This window comes from Antedon mediterranea, chromosome 6 (assembly GCF_964355755.1).
Source record: "Antedon mediterranea chromosome 6, ecAntMedi1.1, whole genome shotgun sequence".
Lineage (NCBI taxonomy): Eukaryota > Metazoa > Echinodermata > Crinoidea > Comatulida > Antedonidae > Antedon > Antedon mediterranea.
This window is the reverse complement of record NC_092675.1, coordinates 2978647-2998521: the sequence shown is the minus strand read 5'-3', so window position 1 is coordinate 2998521 and position 19875 is coordinate 2978647. Positions and strand designations below refer to the sequence as shown.

The 19875-nt window shown below is 33.9% G+C and overlaps 2 protein-coding genes across 3 annotated transcripts in view; both read left to right on the top strand.

The window, feature by feature from the left end:
- LOC140050951 (proprotein convertase subtilisin/kexin type 4-like) overlaps positions 1-16055 on the top strand; it is a 32731-nt gene extending 16676 nt beyond the window's left edge. For both annotated transcript variants that reach the window (XM_072095965.1, XM_072095966.1), the window contains exons 6-14: positions 882-958; positions 1665-1753; positions 3156-3328; positions 6366-6578; positions 7074-7174; positions 7497-7600; positions 8251-8368; positions 9170-9474; positions 9692-16055. In XM_072095965.1, the coding sequence (XP_071952066.1) occupies positions 882-958; positions 1665-1753; positions 3156-3328; positions 6366-6578; positions 7074-7174; positions 7497-7600; positions 8251-8368; positions 9170-9474; positions 9692-11142 (2631 nt within the window). In that variant the 3' untranslated portion in view covers positions 11143-16055. The remainder of the gene's footprint in view (positions 1-881; positions 959-1664; positions 1754-3155; positions 3329-6365; positions 6579-7073; positions 7175-7496; positions 7601-8250; positions 8369-9169; positions 9475-9691) is intronic.
- A 610-nt stretch (positions 16056-16665) lies between these two features.
- LOC140051426 (neural cell adhesion molecule 2-like) lies at positions 16666-18716 on the top strand. The gene has a single exon (XM_072096638.1). The coding sequence runs from the start codon at positions 16757-16759 to the stop codon at positions 17873-17875; it is 1119 nt and encodes a 372-aa protein (XP_071952739.1). The 5' UTR covers positions 16666-16756; the 3' UTR covers positions 17876-18716.
- The last annotated feature ends 1159 nt before the right edge of the window (positions 18717-19875 follow it).

Here is a 19875-nt window from a genome sequence, read left to right as displayed (position 1 = left end):
TGTGTTTTGACATTTGGATTTTCATAATTGGAAAATAAATCTTTTTTTTAAAGAGTAAAACTACACATTGAATTTTGTTTTGTGTGCATACAGTATTCCGGTATTTTTGTTTATCATTGATCCAATTAGATTCTGTGTAAAGCTGGGTCCAATTGGGAACCATGCTTTATTGTACCTACACTCCTACAGAAACATACATGTATGTGTCAACATATTTTATTGTTTATTGTTTCTTGACATTTAAAGGTCAAAACGCAGATTAATAATCCTATTGTTTGGTAATGTTTCTAATCAAAATATTTATTATTTTACGTCTCAACTATGATATTTTTCATCATTTGATAAAACATTCTTGAATTATGATATTATGTTTATTTTGTAGGCATTGACTCCTTGATTGACCTGACCTTGGTTGACCTGACCTTGGTTGACCTGACCTTGGTTGACGATCCTTGGTTGTTGCAAATTGAAAGCTCTCTATTAAGCTCTGTCTACACTATCAAACTATAGTTTGACCAAAAAAAAAGTGTGATGTGCCCAAATATGGTAATAATATGCCCAAATATGGTAGTGATATGCCTAAATATGGTAGTGATATGCCCAAATATAGTAGTGATATGACATCATCATGTATGGGTACATCACTTTTTTTATTTCATAAAGTTTGATAGTGTATACAGAGCTTAAATATTCTTTTCAGATACTTACCTTTGATTTTTAATATTAAATACATTTGTACAGTATATTTCAGGATAGAAAGGCAAGTTTATGACTGATGACACAATGATTGACCTGACCTTGGTCATTGCAATTTGAAAGCTGCCTATTATTTTTTTAGACACACTTTGATTTTTAATATTGAATACATTTGTATATTTCAGGATAGTAAAGCAAGTTATGATGTAAATGATCATGACAACGACCCACAACCACGTTATGACATCCGCAATGAAAACAGGTCAGTATATAAATAACATATAAATACTGTAATAATAATAATAATATGGTAGCGTTATATAGCTCCTAATGTAAAGTAAGCGCTTTACACACAAAAAAAAACACACATTAAATATCCTAAGAAAAATGAATAAGAAGCAGAGGAACCATTTACATCACTCCGTTCTCCAGCACTTTAAAGCGAACGTCTTGCCGATGTGTTCCATGCCACATTGGAAGACACCAATCATCCTCATTATCGGCTACGTTATCATCAGAAGTGGTAGGATGAGGACGGTGAACGTTACAAGTACTCATTCTACCCAGCTGGGATAAGGCATTATAACAAAAGATTTGTTAAATAGTTCTTTTTTCCCCCTTTTTATAAGCACTGTCATTTTCATTTTTATTGGACAATAAATGTATCTGTATCTGCATCTCCCATATGAGACCTCGCCAGAACAGTATTCACAAGAGCTTGAGTGAAAAACTAAGATGATGTTAAAACTTTTGAAAACATTGTTGATTGATGTTGCCAATAATAGCTTTGATGGCAGATCATTTCAAAGATGAGCAGAAGAAATGATAAATGATAATATTTGATGACCTATCATTTTACGGAGTTTGCACTCAATCAACTTGTAAAATGATATAATCAATTATATACATATTTGACATAATTCTTTGAATGCTGCTTATTCATTCATGAATTTCATAATTTCTTGTAGACATGGCACTCGGTGTGCTGGAGAAGTAGCTGCTGAAGCCAATAACAATGTATGTTCTGTTGGCGTCGCTTACAACGCTAATATTGGAGGTAACACTGAACTTATTTATAAACAAGAAATTAGTATTGGGACATCATATCAACATCATTAAAAAAACTGAAGGTTTTCATAATTCCAACCATAGTTGCCTATAGTATACTTATATTAATTTATTCTTAAAGTGGATGGAATCAAAACGCCATCAAAATCTTTCTGTTCTGTACTCTTTCTTTTAAATACTTGTTTCCATTTGATGTGACTCCTAAACACCAGGTTCTCTAAGTAAGAACCAGAGGTTCAAAAGATTCCATAATATGTTTAACAATTAAAAACACATTCCGATTACTAAAATTTCTGGAAAGCCAGACACATTAGGCTAGCCTACAGGTATTGAGAGTGTTGGCTGTATTACCTTGTTTAAAAAGTATGTACTAATCGCAGGAAGGAAAGTTTGTTGTTTGTAGTACACTGTTCATTTGTATGTTCGTTGACTTCTGATTTCTATTTGCGATTACAAAAGAGGTCTTTGTGCTGAATATAGTACCTGAGTTGATAGTTGTAAACCAAGAACTGGAAAAGATTGAGAAATTGTTTTATAAAGTTTACGGGTTCATTGCTCTGAAAGCAGTTTGTAAATGAGAAGGTTGTTGACTGTAATAGTTATTTTCATTATTAAACCATACTGTACAAGATGAACTCTCATCTTTTACATGCATTCTTTAATCAGTTGAATTTTGACATTTATTTATTTTTATTTCAATTTCAACCTAAGGATATATTTTCCTCAAGAACAGGTTACATATAGAGCATATTTACATTGTTATTACTTCAAATCTTTTATGCCTGGAGCTTTAACATATTTCAATTTCCTCCTTAAAGATTACTTTAAAATAACCTTAAAGATTTCATGTAATGGTTTTGCTCTAATGCAAAATTTGCACACTTAATGATCTTGTCTTTAACGATGACAGTTTAGACTTAGACTGACGTCACAGATCTGTGTTTTAATGATCAAGATGTCATTTTGAATAAATAGCCTTTTGGTAATGACTGCATCTTTGGTACTGTTAGTTATACACAGTTGTTTAAAAACACTTGTGTATAGAATGATACTTTGATATTTGTATTGTTCTGTAAAAGGTAATACCACTATCATGATATCAAACATCTCTACTGATTACTCTTAACCTATAAAATGTGATACTGTATACAAATAAACTGCCATTCAAAAACGCATTTCTCCGATTTATGCCACAAAGTAGAGTAGTTGTAGATGGCACACACTACAAATTGGTATGCAACAGTCAATAGGCCTACAATAGAACCAATAATTAGAACCTTTACAATGCAATGAGAACTAAATAATGGATGGCATGTGATATATATTAACCAATCATATGGCAAGGATAGGTAGTTTTTATAGATAATAGTTGTGAACCTGTTTTTTTATAGGTGTACGGATGCTTGATGGTGATGTGACAGATGCAGTGGAAGCCCGTTCACTGGCACATCAACCTCAACACGTAGACATCTACAGTGCTAGCTGGGGTCCGGATGATGATGGCAAAACGGTTGATGGCCCCGGGAAATTAGCGCGTCAGGCATTTAAAGATGGAGCCTTGAAGGTAAATTTATTTTGAAATGTTTGTGTAAAATAACAAGCCTTGTTTGGTGTTCACTTAAAGTCCCATTTCCTACTTTTTTAGATTTAATTATTATTTATTTAATCTAATTATCTATTTATTTTTGCAAAACGTCAAAAATTGTAGAGAATGGGTCTTTAAATGTTCTGCACCAAGTTACTTAAAAGATTTACTTTCTATGGGATGTAGCTTGCAGTACATGTTCTAGTATTAGTGATGTTAGCCATTCCACAAAGGAAAGGCATTTCCTGACCGCTTGTTTTCCTTTGGTGGACCAAGAATCCGGAAAAATGTGCCAAGTTACATTAAACATTTGAATGACTATTATCAGTTTAAAAACATTCAAAGACTTTTTACCAAATGTTATGGCAGTATGTGAAGCGCTGCTGATTATCAGCTTATCATAGCAATGGGTGCTTTATAAATATTACTGGTAAAATGGCAAAAAACGATGTTAAAAAGCTATTGAAATTTATTGAAAAACAAACTTGTTTCTGTTGTGCTTTTTTTGTTTGTAAAAAGTAAAATATTTTTAATGTGTCATATGATATGACAGACAACAGGATCTATGATGTCATAATAACCACAAGGAAATACTGCATACAGCATCATTCAAGAATTATGATGTCACTATGCTTTCGTATTTAGAACATTCTGTTTATGTAGTAACAATGTTGTTTTTTATCTTTGGAAGAATTGCATTTTGTTTATAATAACTTCCAGTAAGTATCGATTATACTGCAAATGAAACCCTGCTGGGTAGCATGATTGCATTTTTGGTTTTTAGGGGATTTTTTTTTTATTTTATTTTTTTCTCCTTTTAGTTTAAAAAAAAATATACATATATGTAACATGACCTTTTAGAATAGTATTATCTTAGTTTGCGTTTGTAGGGGAACTTTTCATACATTACATTTTTTCTTTTATATTGTTTCAAAATCCTTTTTTAGAAATTGTAAAGATGAACAAATATGTCATCTTTACTTTCTTATTTACCAACCAATAAAATGTTGGTATTGAACGTTTATAACATATATTGATATAAGTATAATTATTGAAAACTAACTATAAGAATCATTGGTGTTACTAACTATGGTTTAATATTACATTATTATATTTTTTTTTATATTAATTTCACATAATGCAATTTATTATAAATATATTATTACTACCGGTACTTTTTTTTTTGTTCATTTTATATATATATGTATTGGTGCCATACAGTATAGGTGTTTTTTGTAAATGCTCTACCATGAAGAATGTTTGGAAAGAAATAAGTTATTATGTTTGAAGTCCCCTACTGTGAATGTGATGAATGAAGGAATTTTACTTACTGTACATACAGATGCCGTGTCACGAAAGTTTCGAAATTAAATCCAAATCGATTCAGAAAATGTCCTATACAAATCTGACACTACACCTGCAAGAGTAACAAAGCATGACTAGAGGTGAAAGCTTGTGTGACTGATGTAAAGCCAATTCAAGAAATCCAAACCGTGCACAGATGCGTAACATACAATTATAATTAATCCAAATTCAAGCATTGAATAAATTGGCAAAGAATCTTGTAAAATGACATAGAAGAACTGAAGAAACTGCAAAAAAAACAAAAATAATGTGTTTGTATGTAAAGTTTGCAATACACCATGTAAAAAAGAACTGTTAAAGCTTCTCAAAGTGTTTATGAATAGCTTTGATCATCCTTGGTCTGTAGCTAGTTTCACAAATAATCCCACCCAACTTTAGTTATAATCCCATTTCCTGAACTACCTGCACTTTCACTCTTGAGAACAATCAAAACATATTGATCAAAACAGCTTTTGGACATTGAAACCTTAAAACAATATATAACCAAAGTTTCTTTACACATAAAAGATCAAATAACAATGTAATTGTGGTGTGCTACTGTAGGTGGGGACAGTCATGATACCTCCATGGGATAACAAGTCTTCCACCTAAAGCTTATTTGATGGCATTCCATCCAGCTTCAACAATGTACCGACATTAAAGAACCTCAGATTACCTTTAATACATTTTGACACCTACCCACACTGTATATGATTATGAATATTTTTATTTTTGTGGGAGTTCGTACTTACCATAATATAATGTAATATTAATACATTTATTATATGAATTTGAAATATGATCTGTTTTTAAACATATGCTAACCACATTTCTTGGTTTCCTGAAGGGATATGTGTGGTATTTTGCTTTCGGTCAGGATATAAACATTTTAACAGCACGTTATCCAGCATATGGTGGTATAAAGTATTACCATATGTCTGTATAGGTTATGGAGTTTAATCTTATGATTTATGTATTTTTAAAAATATTTTATTTTGAATTGAAATGCTACATGTTTTTTATGCTATTCTAGTGGTATATAAATAGTAGATGATTATGGTTTTTAATATAAAGTTTGCGGTAACCATGTGCGTAGATCTGAAAATAAACTGTTAAACTTTGCGACGTTTTGATCAAAATACTTTTCATCATCCTCCGGACTTCCTCATTTTCACTCCTGTGGACGATCAAAGTATATATGTGTACCGCAAACTTTATATCAACATTGATGTTGCCATGCAAACAATTAAATAGGGTTTCTATTCCATAAGGTGGAGTAAAATTTAATGAAACAGTCGTACAACCATACAACAAATAAAACCTTTTTTTTAAACACATCTACTGTTTTAAATAGTAAAGTAAACTTCTATTCAATTAATCCACCACATTCATCTTGAATTTAATATAAAAAAATGTGGTAGGGTTTTGGTTGTGGAGTTGAAAAGTTATAAACATAACGCTTTCCCCGCACCCGTTCCTGGAAATCTCGTACATTTGTTATCAAGAAAAACATCATTGATCAACCCATCCACAAGTTGAGTGTTAATTGATTGTAAACTATTTTATGTTTTACAATATGTCAAAAATACAGTAGTATGAGTTGTATAGATCTGTATCAATCTAGGTTTGCCTTTTAGATTGATTATTTAAATACCATACTATTTGTTTTCAGGGACGAGGTGGTCTAGGTTCGATATTTGTATGGGCATCTGGAAACGGAGGGAGGATGGAAGATAGTTGTAACTGCGATGGGTATACCAACACCATCTATACATTATCGGTCAGCAGCGTGTCTGAGAACGGAAAAGTTCCATGGTATTCCGAGAGATGTGCATCAACGCTGGCGACAACGTATAGTAGTGGTAGCACTAGAGAAAAACAAGTGGTAAATCTTCGACTAAATATTTGTTTAATATAAATTTAATTATATTTTTTAAATAAGTTACTAACTGCTTAAAGTTACTGTAATAAATTGATTTTGACATAGTCCCTTAAAGATGTATTGTCTCCCAAAAACATGAAAAATGAAGATTAATTAAATCAGACTTTGAATATGTTATTTTGTAGTTTTAATCAAGTTAATCACTTCAATAGAAAAAAAACTAATAAAATCATGTTTTCACTTATAAAATTTTCACTTAATAAATGGTAAAATTCAACCAAAAATCCATTGGCTGGCAGCCAATTTGACCATGTTTTTTCAGGTAAATAATTTTTTTTCGATCCCTTTTTTGGTCAAAGTGGATAACTATTATTTGACATTAAAATGGCATATTCAACCAAAAATTATTTGTTCAGGGGGACAATACATCTTTAAATAAACAACTAATATACAACATTGAAACCATAATAACTTATTTTTACTTGATATATTTTACAGGTAACTGTTGATCTTCGAAAGGGATGTACGAAGCAACACAGTGGGACATCAGCCTCTGCTCCACTTGCTGCTGCTATCTGTGCTTTGGCATTAGAAGCCAAGTAAGTTGTCGCCTACTTCTAGATTGCATGAATGTTCTGCTCTGTCTACACTATCAAATATGGTAGTGACATCCTGTCCATATATGGGTGCATCACATTTTGTTGTCACATAGAGTTTGATAGTATAGACAGAGTTTAATACTTGTTAAATTTAAGTTTTTTTATAATTGTATAATGCAGTACCAAAGATTATTTAGCATGTATAAACCAATCATTGTAGTCGGCATTAAACAAATGTATGTCATGCTTCATTGTTTCTCAGTCTATGGTACTGCCCATCCATGCTATCATTTAATATCACCATTTATTTTATTTTTTTCAGCCCTAATCTGACATGGCGTGACCTGCAACACATTGTGGTAAATACTGCCAGGCCGGAACATCTTGATGAATCTGACTGGATAACAAATGGAGCTGGATTTAAAGGTATTAGTCAATGAAGGAATTTTAATCCTATGCATTTGTATACTGTTGCTTTCTAGTCCTTGTGTTGCATCAAAGTGGAAACTAAGCATTATTGGTTGGCCACCATGACTTTCCATAATTCTCTTCTCAAAAGTGGAGGTTACACCTATTTGAATTTGAATTTATTTATACTGGGTCTCACAGAGGGCCCAGTTATTATCAGAAGCTGTGTGTGTACTAGTACACCAGGGTAATGAAAGATGTACTAGGTTCTTTAAAGTGCACATGAGCTAGATGTATACACTGGTTTCTAGTCCTTATCCAAGAAGACTTGTTTTACCACCAGAACCATGAGCGAGTAAGCCTTAAACCCTTGCCAATGTTATGGCTACATAATTGCGGTGTCTTAACCGCTCGACCACTCACTCGCACAGAACAGCACTGCACTATCATATGATATCATATATATGCCAAATAGTACATCAACTTGCATTGAGTGGATGTTTTAAAATATTTTCATCACTGTTTTATATGTTGTTTTTAATACTGTTTTATTCATGAACCTTTTTATTTTTTTTTTGGTGATTTTGATAAAATAAATGAATGAATGAATGAAGGAAGGAGAAATATAGTTCTTTATTCTCAAAGTATATTCTTCATTCGGTTTTCAGTAAGTCATTCATATGGATTTGGATTGATGGATGCTTCAGCTATGGTAGATCTAGCATTAAGGTGGCCAACTGTACCTCCTATGAAAACATGTAGTCAGGCTGTTGTCTCACAACGCAAGTAAGTGTTACTCTTATATTATCAGATAAACTATTGGTAAAATATATGTAGTTTTTATGCTTAAATGTAAATGTGAGCAATCTCATATGCTTATCATATTAACACTCATGTAATTTTGAGCACTACCAATGTTGTAAGTGTTAATGTACTTTTAGTATAAAATATTTGGGCCAGTGCAACGGTATTCTGCTCTAAACCAGGCCTACTGTATAATTTCCATTTGATTAGTCATACTGTGGGTAATTTTGAGCACTACCATTGTACCAAGGTTGTAAGTGTTAATGTACTTGGTATAAAATATTTGTGGTGTTCTGTCCTGAAGCAGGCCTACTGTATAATTTCCATTTGATTAGTAATACTGTGGGTATAGCAATGTGCTGAATGAGATGAACTTACTGTATTTACCTCATTGAATAATGTTGTTAGTTTGATACTGTATTACACTGTAGACCTAGTAAGAATATCAGTGCTTTTATTATACAATACAGTATGTATGTTGTCTCCCAGAACTGTCAAAGATTCGAGTGAAGAAACACTTCCCAATGTCCCTGTATGCCCACAATAAATCACACAAACCAACAGTGGTGTTGGTAGTCTATGAGTGCTAGCTTTCCTAGGTCTTAGTTTGTCTTATTTTATGTCTTGTCTTATGTCTTGTCTTAATATTCCTCTATTGTACTGTTTGTATTATTAATAAAATATGAATATTAATAAAATAAATGGTTTGCACTCAAATTATTACATTCCAGAAATTGAAGCTTTGACCTTTGTCTTCAACTTATTTTATATTTATATTATTAGACAAATCAAGGGAAAACTATTGTTAGACCATATAAGCGATGGTTGTGCAGGAACCTCTGAGAAATTGAATTACTTAGAGAAAGTGCATGCAGTGTTATCTATAACGTTCCCTCGGCGCGGAGACCTGGTTATCCATCTGACGTCTCCAATGGGTACGTCTGCGATGCTACTGCCTAAGAGACCACATGATGCATCAGGAACTGGCTTTTCTAACTGGGAGTTTATGAGCACTCATACATGGGGAGAACAACCTCAAGGAAAATGGACATTGCAGATAGAAAACAAAGGAAGCTCATATAACACCGGTAGGCATTCAAAACTTTTTTCTGCTACATTTAAATAACCCTGGATTATTTAACAGTACTAGTTTTGTATTATTAAAATTATTAAATTTATTTATTAAAATAGAAATCATTATTGATTAATACTACAATCAGAAATCATTTGTAAGTGATACCTTAATTTGTAGAAAATCTTTTGATTTTCTTTTCAATATAAATCAAATATTTCTTTTTATTTCAGGTTTCTTGACCTCCTGGACGTTAAAATTATACGGCACAGAAACAGTAAATGAACCACTTAGCGAACCTATTGCAGCACAGAAAACCACTAAACCATATGAACCAACCACAGAACCAGTAAAACCAACCACTGAACCAGTAAAACCAACCACTGAACTATTAAAACCAACCACTAAACCATCACAGTCAACCACTAAAGTAACTTTCACCGAGAGTATAACAAGCGAAAAACCAAGTAGTCAACTAAGGACCAATCAATCTAACCCAACCACCGAAAAAACTACAGATGTGGAAAGAACAACTATTAAACCAATATCTACCACTGAGAAAAAGTATACAACTCAGAAATTAACCACCAAGCCAAATCCTAGCACTAAAGAACAAATAGCAACTACAAACAGAAAAATGACTGACGCACCACCAAACAAGACAGATTATGACTGTACTGAAGGTTACTACAGAGAACGGGAAGGAACCTGTAATTTATGCCATCCATCATGTCACACATGTATGGTAGAAGGTACAGAAGGATGCATAGAGGTAAAAGATGTTCCAGAATGTAGACCAGTTATAAATGGTGAAGTGGTAACTGGTAGCTACTTGGATGTGTCAACTTGGCAATGCAGGACTTGTCTTGAAGGTTGTTTAAAATGTAACAACTATGATAGTTGTTTAGATGAAGCAGCAGCAACCACTCCAGAAGTCGCTGCCTGTTCTCAAGGATTCTTTTTGGAAATTGCCAGCAACATTTGTAAACAATGCCATTCAGATTGTACATCATGCACCGGGCCAAACCCATTTGATTGTATTTTAATGAAATCAACTACAATTGACAACTGCCCTGATGGAACATATCTTGATCATGGTCTAGGAATCTGTCAACACTGCCACCAACGATGTTTCACCTGTTACGGTGGAGAAGAAACTGATTGTTTACAAGAACGTCCAACAACCAAACCATGTCCAGAAGGCAAATATAGAGCAGCAATTAAAGAGCCTTGGGAGACTGGATTCAAAGAATCTTGTTTACCTTGTCACAAAGAGTGTTCCTCGTGTTTAGGTGCTGGTGTTAATGGATGCACGAGTAGACGCGACGGGTCTAGTAAGTGTCAAAATGGCTTCTATCTGAAGGACACATGGTGCAAAGAGTGTCATGAGTCTTGCTCTACGTGTTACGGCGGGATGCAGACAGAGTGCATTGAATGCAGTAAAGATTACACCAAGCGTGATACAGTTTGCGTTCTTTTATATCTTCCTCTACAAAACAACGCATACGTAAAAGTTGTCGGCGTAGTTTCAATCCTGATAGTTATATGCGTTTTGTTAGCATTTTGTATATTTTTCAAACTCAGAAGAAATGAAACTGCGTTTAAGGATGTTAGGTATCAAAAATTAGGAGAAAATGATATTTTGCAGCAAAGAGTTTTCGAAGATGCAAATTATTCTATGTAATTATTTTATAATGAAATTATTTTTTCAAAAAAAAAATATATTTATATGATATGATAATTTTTTAATTAATTTAGAAATATTGGACAATCTAGTTAGGTTTCTTTAGATGATTCGAGTGTATGGAATTAAATTGAGAATTGTGGTACGCCATTTGTTTCCAGAAGGGAAAACCGATGTTCTCCCAAACGTGCCGAATCTTCTGTGCTACTTTGCATCCATCTGTTTGCTTCTCAGCACATACGTGGAGTAAGGCTTTCTTACTCCACAATGACGTTTTCACTACAAATATAATCTTTTGGTCGGTTGTAGCATGTTAGGAAATTCTAAATCTGACTTTTATTTATCCCTTTGAAAACGAATGGTGTACTTCAAACCTTACCTTACTAGTGTTTTTTCACCATATTATGAATATTTTTTTTTCAAGCTTTAGTTTTACGTTTAAATGCCTTTTTCTGGATATTTTTACTGCCTATTTTTGAAAATATTTTATAGACGAAATTTCTAAACAAAAATAGTACATATGATTTTGTGAGTTCACATATTAGTATCCATGACAACCACTGTACACAAAACATAAGTTGTTAACTTTTGTCAAAGTTTGTCCACAAAATGTCTTCCAATGTACAGTACCTTGTCGGTAAATCTCTTTAAAACAAGTTTAAAAATAAAATATATTAGTTTTATAATTTTTAAATGTATTATACTATCTATACATGCAATAGAGTCCTATAAGTGATATGATAATACTAATAATAATAATAATAATAATAATGTGTTTTATGGAAGTAAAAAGTTTTTATATATTCCTCGTAGATGAAATTATCTTAATATTATAAATGGGCAGCGTAAACTTTGGTATTGAAGAAGAATTGCACATTTAGATGTAGTGTAATTACCTTTACTACTATGTTATGTATTAGTTTACGTTACTTTGATACAACATGTATGAACACCAACCAGATCTATAGGAGTTCCATATGTGTACATGATACTTAATTACCTTACTATGCTATGTATTAGTTTACGTTACTTTGATACAACATGTATGAACACCAACCAGATCTATAGGAGTTCCATATGTGTACATGATACTTAATTACCTTTACTACTATGCTATGTATTAGTTTACGTTACTTTGATACAACATGTATGAACACCAACCAGATCTATAGGAGTTCCATATGTGTACATGATACTTAATTACCTTTACTACTATGCTATGTATTAGTTTACGTTACTTTGATACAACATGTATGAACACCAACCAGATCTATAGGAGTTCCATATGTGTACATGATACTTAATTACCTTTACTACTATGCTATGTATTAGTTTACGTTACTTTGATACAACATGTATGAACACCAACCAGATCTATAGGAGTTCCATATGTGTACATGATACTTAATTACCTTACTATGCTATGTATTAGTTTACGTTACTTTGATACAACATGTATGAACACCAACCAGATCTATAGGAGTTCTATATGTGTACATGATACTTTTTTTGTATTCATATACAGTATTATTGCTAATTTTATTGTAATTTTTATTGTTTTTTTTTATTAAAGGACAGTACTTTCCAATCAACTTTTGTAATTAATGTAAGATAACATTTATCTAAAAATAAAAGATAAAACAACTCAAATTGCCAATTTAAAATTAAAGTTCTATTTTATTTTGAGGTATATTTATATAATATAAAGTAGTGATAAATAATAATAGGAGTTATAATGCCTGTAAGAAGTTATAATACAAAATAGTTTGAAAAACAAATGAACATATATATATATATATATATAAAATAAATTAAAAGCATAATTTGCTGCTAATTTGATGTTAAATCTGGTGTTCTATTAATCCAGTTTTATGGAAGTCAGGTGGTAGGCAATATGAAAATGAAGCAAGTCTACTGGTACAGGTTAATGCTTGGTTCTCACTTTGACGCAAGTGTAACACAAGTGAGTTGACCAATCGTATGTGATAGTTCGGACGATCCAAGCCTTGTGATTGGTCAAATTATTTGCAGTGCGATTACAGCATTGCGTTGGGTCTAACAGGGAGCCAAGCTTAAGTTAAAATGGAGATTGAAATGGTGTGAACAAATTACAAACACCTCTCCAACAAAAGTAAGTTAAGTTGAAAGTGTCAGATCGTTACTGAAAAAGTAAAAAATTACGGTAGTCGGCAATGTATGACTTACTAATGGCGATGAAAAGGAATACTATTGAAATGTTGTTACAACCATATATTTAAACTGCATTTGCCAATCATATATTTATATACTGTAGTTGGCAAAATGAACAAACTGTGTGCTTCCGTTTGCATGATTCTTTAAAACTGAACGAGAGAGATTCTCATAGCATTATTTTTTAGATGGAATAAGATTAACTAGGGAAAAGTAAATTTGTCTATGGAGACACGCACTGCTTAGAAATATGAAAATGATTGTGTAAAACAAGTATATTTTGAAACCGTTTAAATGCAAAAGGTAAAGCCGAATCAACTATGATTTGAAATTTTAAAGAAACAGTTCGATTTTATTGCTCTTATAGTAATATTTAAAATGTAATATACTGAACATTCGTTTATAAAATAATATTGATAAATCTTATTACCATTATTTGTCTTCCTGTAATTAATTACCCTTTATAGACCAGCTTTTAATTTTAAGACCTATTTTGTTATCGAAATCTTATTCAAAAGCTAGACACCGAATTGTATGTTACTGACATGGAAAAGTGAACTTCCATGGGAAAGAGTGAACTTCCATGGGGAAAAGTGAACTTCCATGGGGAAGAGTGGACTTCTATGGGAAAGAATGAACTTCCATGGGGAAGAGTGAACTTCCATGGGGAAGAGTGAACTTCTATGGGGAAGAATAAACTTCTATGGGGAAGAATAAACTTCCATTGGGGAAGAGTGGACTTCCGTGGGGAAGAATGAACTTCCACAGGGAAGAGTGGACCTCCCTGGGGAAGAGTGAACTTCCATAGGGAAGAGTGGACTTCCATGAAGAAGAGTGAACTTCCATGGGGAAGAATGAACTTCCATGGAAAAGAGTGGAGTTCTATGGGGAAGAATAAACTTCCACAGGGAAGAGTGGACTTCCCTGGGGAAGAGTGAACTTCTCTAGGGAAGAGTGAACCTCCATGGGAAAGAATAAACTTCCACGGGGAAGAGTGAACTTCCACGGGGAAGAGTGGACTTCCCTGGGGAAGAGTGAACTTCTCTGGGGAAGAGTGAACTTCCATGGGAAAGAATAAACTTCCATGGAGAAGAGTGAACTTCTCTGGGGAAGAGTGAACTTCCATGGGAAAGAATAAACTTCCATGGAGAAGAGTGAACTTCCATGGGGAAGAGTGAACTTCTATGGGGAAGAATGAACTTCAACGGGGAAGAATGAACTTCTATGGGGAAGAGTGGACTTCCATGAGAAAGAGTGGACTTTTATGGGGAAGAGTGAATTTCCATGGGGAAGCCTAAACTTCCATGGGGAAGCCTGAACTTCCATGGGGAAGAGTGGACTTCCTCGGGAAGAATGAACTTCCACGGGGAAGAGTGGACCTCCCTGGGGAAGAGTGGACTTCCATGGGGAAGAGTGGACTTCCATGAAGAGGAGTGAACTTCTACGGGGAAGAGTGAACTTCCACGGGGAAGAGTGAACTTCTATTGGGAAGAGTAAACTTCCATGGAGAAGAATGAACTTCCATGGGAAAGAGTGGAGTTCTATGGGGAAGAATAAACTTCCACGGGGAAGAGTGGACTTCCATGAAGAAGAGTGAACTTCCACGGGGAAGAGTGAACTTCCATGGGGAAAAATGAACTTCCATGGGAAAGAGTGGAGTTCTATGGGGAAGAATAAATTTCCACGGGGAAGAGTGGACTTCCATGAGAAAGAGTGGACTTTTATGGAGAAGAGTGAACTTCCCCAGGGAAGTGTAAATTTCCATGGGGAAGAGTGAACTTCCATGGGGAAGAGTGGATTTCCATGGGGAAAAGTGAACTTCCATGGGGAAGAGTGAACTTCCATGGGGAAGAGTGAACTTCCCTGGTATTAACGATGTGATATGTTTGTACAGTAGGCTATAGTACTTTCGTACATAAATAATTATATTGATTTAGTATATTTTTATGGTGTAAAAGAAGAAAAATATATTTATATACTATTTAATCAACTCTTCCAGGTGTGGCTTATAAACAATTGTAATTCTTTTGCCGTCATGTTTGCTTAAATGGTATAATTACGGGTTAGTACTTAAAGGAGAAAATATATATGATTTATGACTACAATGCAACCCATACCGATACATCTAAACTGACAATTTAATTATTTAGAAGCAGCGTTTTTTGTTAATTGTTCATAAAGAATGGTCTTAATGTCTAAAATACAGTAGGAATCCTTTGAGGAGGTACAGTTATACTTTTAATATTCCTTTCACACACGGTAGTTTTGTACGCGTGCACTGCGTGCACTTGCAAACTCCCGAGTTTGAGGACATCAAAGTTAAGGGAACGCTATTATTAAGGGGACGCTTTTCTATTAAATGGACAAAGTCCAAATCCTGGAGGTGTCCTGGGGTTCTTCTGCAGTACAAACACATAAAACACATTTGTGAGTTATGCCCTCTTTCACATCGCAAAACTCGGGAGTTTGCAAGTGCACTGCGTGCACGCGTACAAAACTACCGTGTGTGAAAGGAATATTAAAAGTATAACTGTACCTACTCTAGATGGAGTGCATATTTGTAGTTCATTCGAATTTTTGTTAGTTTTTTCAAAAACAATATCATTGCATTATCAGAACAAACTCTATAATTTTGTGATTTAAATAATTACCTACATAATCTGCCTTAATAGTTTTTTTTTTCTATATACTTGATATTTTTGTACAATAAAAGAATATTTGAATTTTAAATTGTTGTTTTTTTTTGCATTATTGTAACCATTTGTTTACATTAACAGTATGATAGATTGTTTAATATAATATGGCAGTTTTGCTCCAGATGTGCAGTACTTTACATGTGTCAACCAAACGGAATGTTTTGGAGACAAATTTGCATTAAGCTTGTGCTTATTTTTAGTTCAATTCAATTGCATACTATGCAGATGCACCAGCTGTAGAGGTTTTGTTAGTGATCGTCACTCGTGGTGTTTGATCATACAATGACCGGCAGTTTGCTCTCTTATTATAATACGACCTAAAAATCTCATCAACGTGATATAATGTGCAATTCGATTATAAATAGCAGCTATGGGAGTTTATAGCTAATGTTGACGTAGATAATTAATAATAGCAGGTAAGAGCACATCATTGTGTCTAGTCAACCGATCTTTAATCCCACAATCCCCAATAACAAACATAATTTTACATAACAACAACCTGCTTTGTTTGCTTTTAAATTGCCACTGGCGATTAAATTGTGGTTATTATTTGTATGTGTGACGTAGACAATTGAATAAATATCATCAACAATAGAAAATATCAAAGACCCTTGGAACGATTGCTTGGAATTAGAACTTCGAACCTGGGGTTCCGCATTCCTATCCGATGGTTTTCTACTATATGCTACGGATTTTGGTAGTGTAGTATAATTAGGCCTAAATTTGCGATGTCGAATCTAGTGCTGTACTTGTGTTTTTGTTGTTTGCCTGGCTTCATAACCGCCTTCTTGCATGTTAGTCAAGCACCAGACAACATCACTGAATTGGTTGATGAAGATGTTACGTTTCGATGCCAGTTCTCAGGACTCGTTGAAGAACAGGTTATATGGTTTCATACTGAATCAAACGCGGTGTTAACACCGAATGTTGATATGAACGGCTGGTTAAACTTGACTATTCATAATGTTGGCTATGCAGACGAAGGCGAGTATAAATGTGGGTATACCACAATTCGTGGAGATAGAACGGAATATTATTTTCCTGTCAGCGCCTTTCTTGATATTATCACAAGGCCAAATTCTCCATCATGTAGTGCAACATACCCAAGTGGAATTGACTTTCCTGTCATAGGGAACAATGTATCGATTATATGTTCTGCTCCAGGCGGAGATCCCAATCCAACTATTTCGTGGTTTAGGAATGACGAAGTCAAGTCTATGGCATCAGAAATGAATTCATCATTATCAGTTGTTTTGTCTAGTCTGCAGGAAGAAGATCGTGGAGTGGCATTCAGATGTGACATCACCAGTCCTGCATTGGGATCTGTCGAATCATGCCAAATTATACCTTTTCCTGAGATACCAATAATCAATATAACTTATAATGGACAGGTGGATTTCGGTAGCAACATACCGTTCCAATGTAACTTTGACGGAGATCTTCCCTTAACTATTCTCTCATTTCTTACAAGCATTGCAAGTGATCGAGTCACTCTTAACTCTGAAAGAAATGTTCTAAAAATATCAAATTTTCAAGAAGATGATCTTAAAGAAACAGTGACATGTAGAGTAGTTTATGATGGGTTTGCTAAAGAATTCACATCTACTGTAGATTTTGAAGAAATTTTACCATATTTAAGTGACATCGGTCAAAATACAGACGACAAATCCAGTTTAATAATAGTTCTTTCTGTTTTAGCTGTAATCATAGTCATTTTAATCTTAGTAACTACAGCGTTGCTCTGGCATTTTAAGGCCATGTGCTTTAGGACACGAACTGGTAACTACGACATAGGATTCACTGCTTTACCGAAAACAAACCAACTTCCAGCAATTCCTCCTCCGTAATTAACATATATTTTTGTTGCTTGAGTTTTGAATTTGTTTATTTTATTTCATACACGACTGTCAATAGTTAGTTAAGATATACCGGGAGACAGCAGTAACATTTAATGGGGGTTGTTTTTTGGAGGGAGTAAATTTGTTTACAATTTTATTTCCTATTTTTCTGCTTTTAATGTTTAATTTCATTGAAGTTTTATACCATGCTACACTACATGATTCATGGTGTATTTTAATCTCGTACGTGTTGTACACATTTTTGTAAATTTTTGAATTAATAATCTATTAAATAACTGCTGAAGTTTTTCAGACTTCATAGACTATTAATTTTCCGAAACTTAATACCTCATCTAGTGATTATTCACAAATTGGCAGTGACATTGTACAATAAGCGTTTTCTTTTATAATAATTAACAACTTAATTGCTGGCATTTTATGTTGTATTGTATCACAAATGCCACAGCTTGTGAGATTAAACTGACTTGGAAAAGCTAATAAATCCATTATTGAAGTTATCTTCCATCGATTTTGTAACTTGTAGGCCTACAAGTAGACCTAGGACCCTACAATCAGCTCTGTCTACACTATCAAACTATAGTTTGACAAAAAAAGTATGATGTGCCCAAATTTGGTAGTGATATGACATTATCATGTCTATTATGGGCACATCACATTTTTGTGTCACAAAGTGTGATGGTGTATACAGAGCTATTAACTCTTCAATAAACGTGCATAAGGTTGATTCACTCTTTACAATGAATAGATATACAAATTCTATCAGATACACGAGCAGTATCATGTCTATAGTGACGTTAAACATTTTTCAGTATCGCCTCTTTTGACTTTCCCTACCACTAATTTACGGTTACAGTAGACTTATGTTTATTTTATGCCCGGAATATGTTTAGTATATCCTAGACCTATTGAACCAAATCCTAATTGACATAATAAATGCGCACCAGCATAGTAAAGGAATTCGTTTATCGTCATAGGAAATATCATGTTATGGTATAATTTATCCCAAAGGAATGTTGACGATTGTAGGCCGTAGCAAAGTCATTTCCTTAACACGTTTCTGTAACTACGGTTTCCTGTTTTTTTTTAGTGTGAAAAAGGATTACCACAGTTTAAGGTTTGCTATATATATATATACTGTAATATGTATTGTCATTGATAGTATTGCTTTGTGTGACGTCATTCGTACTACTGTATTATTTTTGTTTGATTAATAACTCTGTACTAAAACAGAAACAACCTTGACAGTAAGCTAGTTAATACACCATTGTACCTATAAGGTGACTTTTCATTCAACAAAGGCACACATATCTGAAGCACCGTTCAGTTGCATAGTATTTGCGATGTCGAATCTGGTGCTGTACTTGTATTTTTGTTGCTTGCCTGGCTTCATAACCGCCTTGTCTGTTATTCAAGAACCAGAAAACATCACTGAATTGGTTGGTGAAGATGTTACGTTTGGATGCCAGTTCTCAGGACTTCTTAACGAACAGGTTATATGGTTTCATACCGAAGCAAACAAGGTGTTAACAGAGAATGTTTTTCTTGATACCAACGACTGGTTAAATCTGACTATTTATAATGTTAGCTACGCGGACGAAGGCGAGTATAAATGTGGATATATGACAGCACGAGGAGACGGAAATAATTATGTTTTTCTTGCCAGTGCCTTCCTTGATATTGTCACAAGGCCAAATTCTCCATCATGTAGTGTAACATACCCAAGTGGAATTGACTTTCCTGTCGTAGGGAACGACGTATCGATTCTATGTTTTGCTCCAGGCGGAGATCCCAGACCAACTATTTCGTGGTTTAAGAATGACGTATTCGAGTCTATGACATCAAGAGTTGATTCAGTTTCAATGGTTTTGTCTAGTCTGCAGGAGGAAGATCGTGGAGTGACATTCAAATGTGACATCACTAGTCCTGCATTGGAATCTGTCGAATCATGCCAAATCATACCTTTTCCTAGGATACCAAATATTAATATC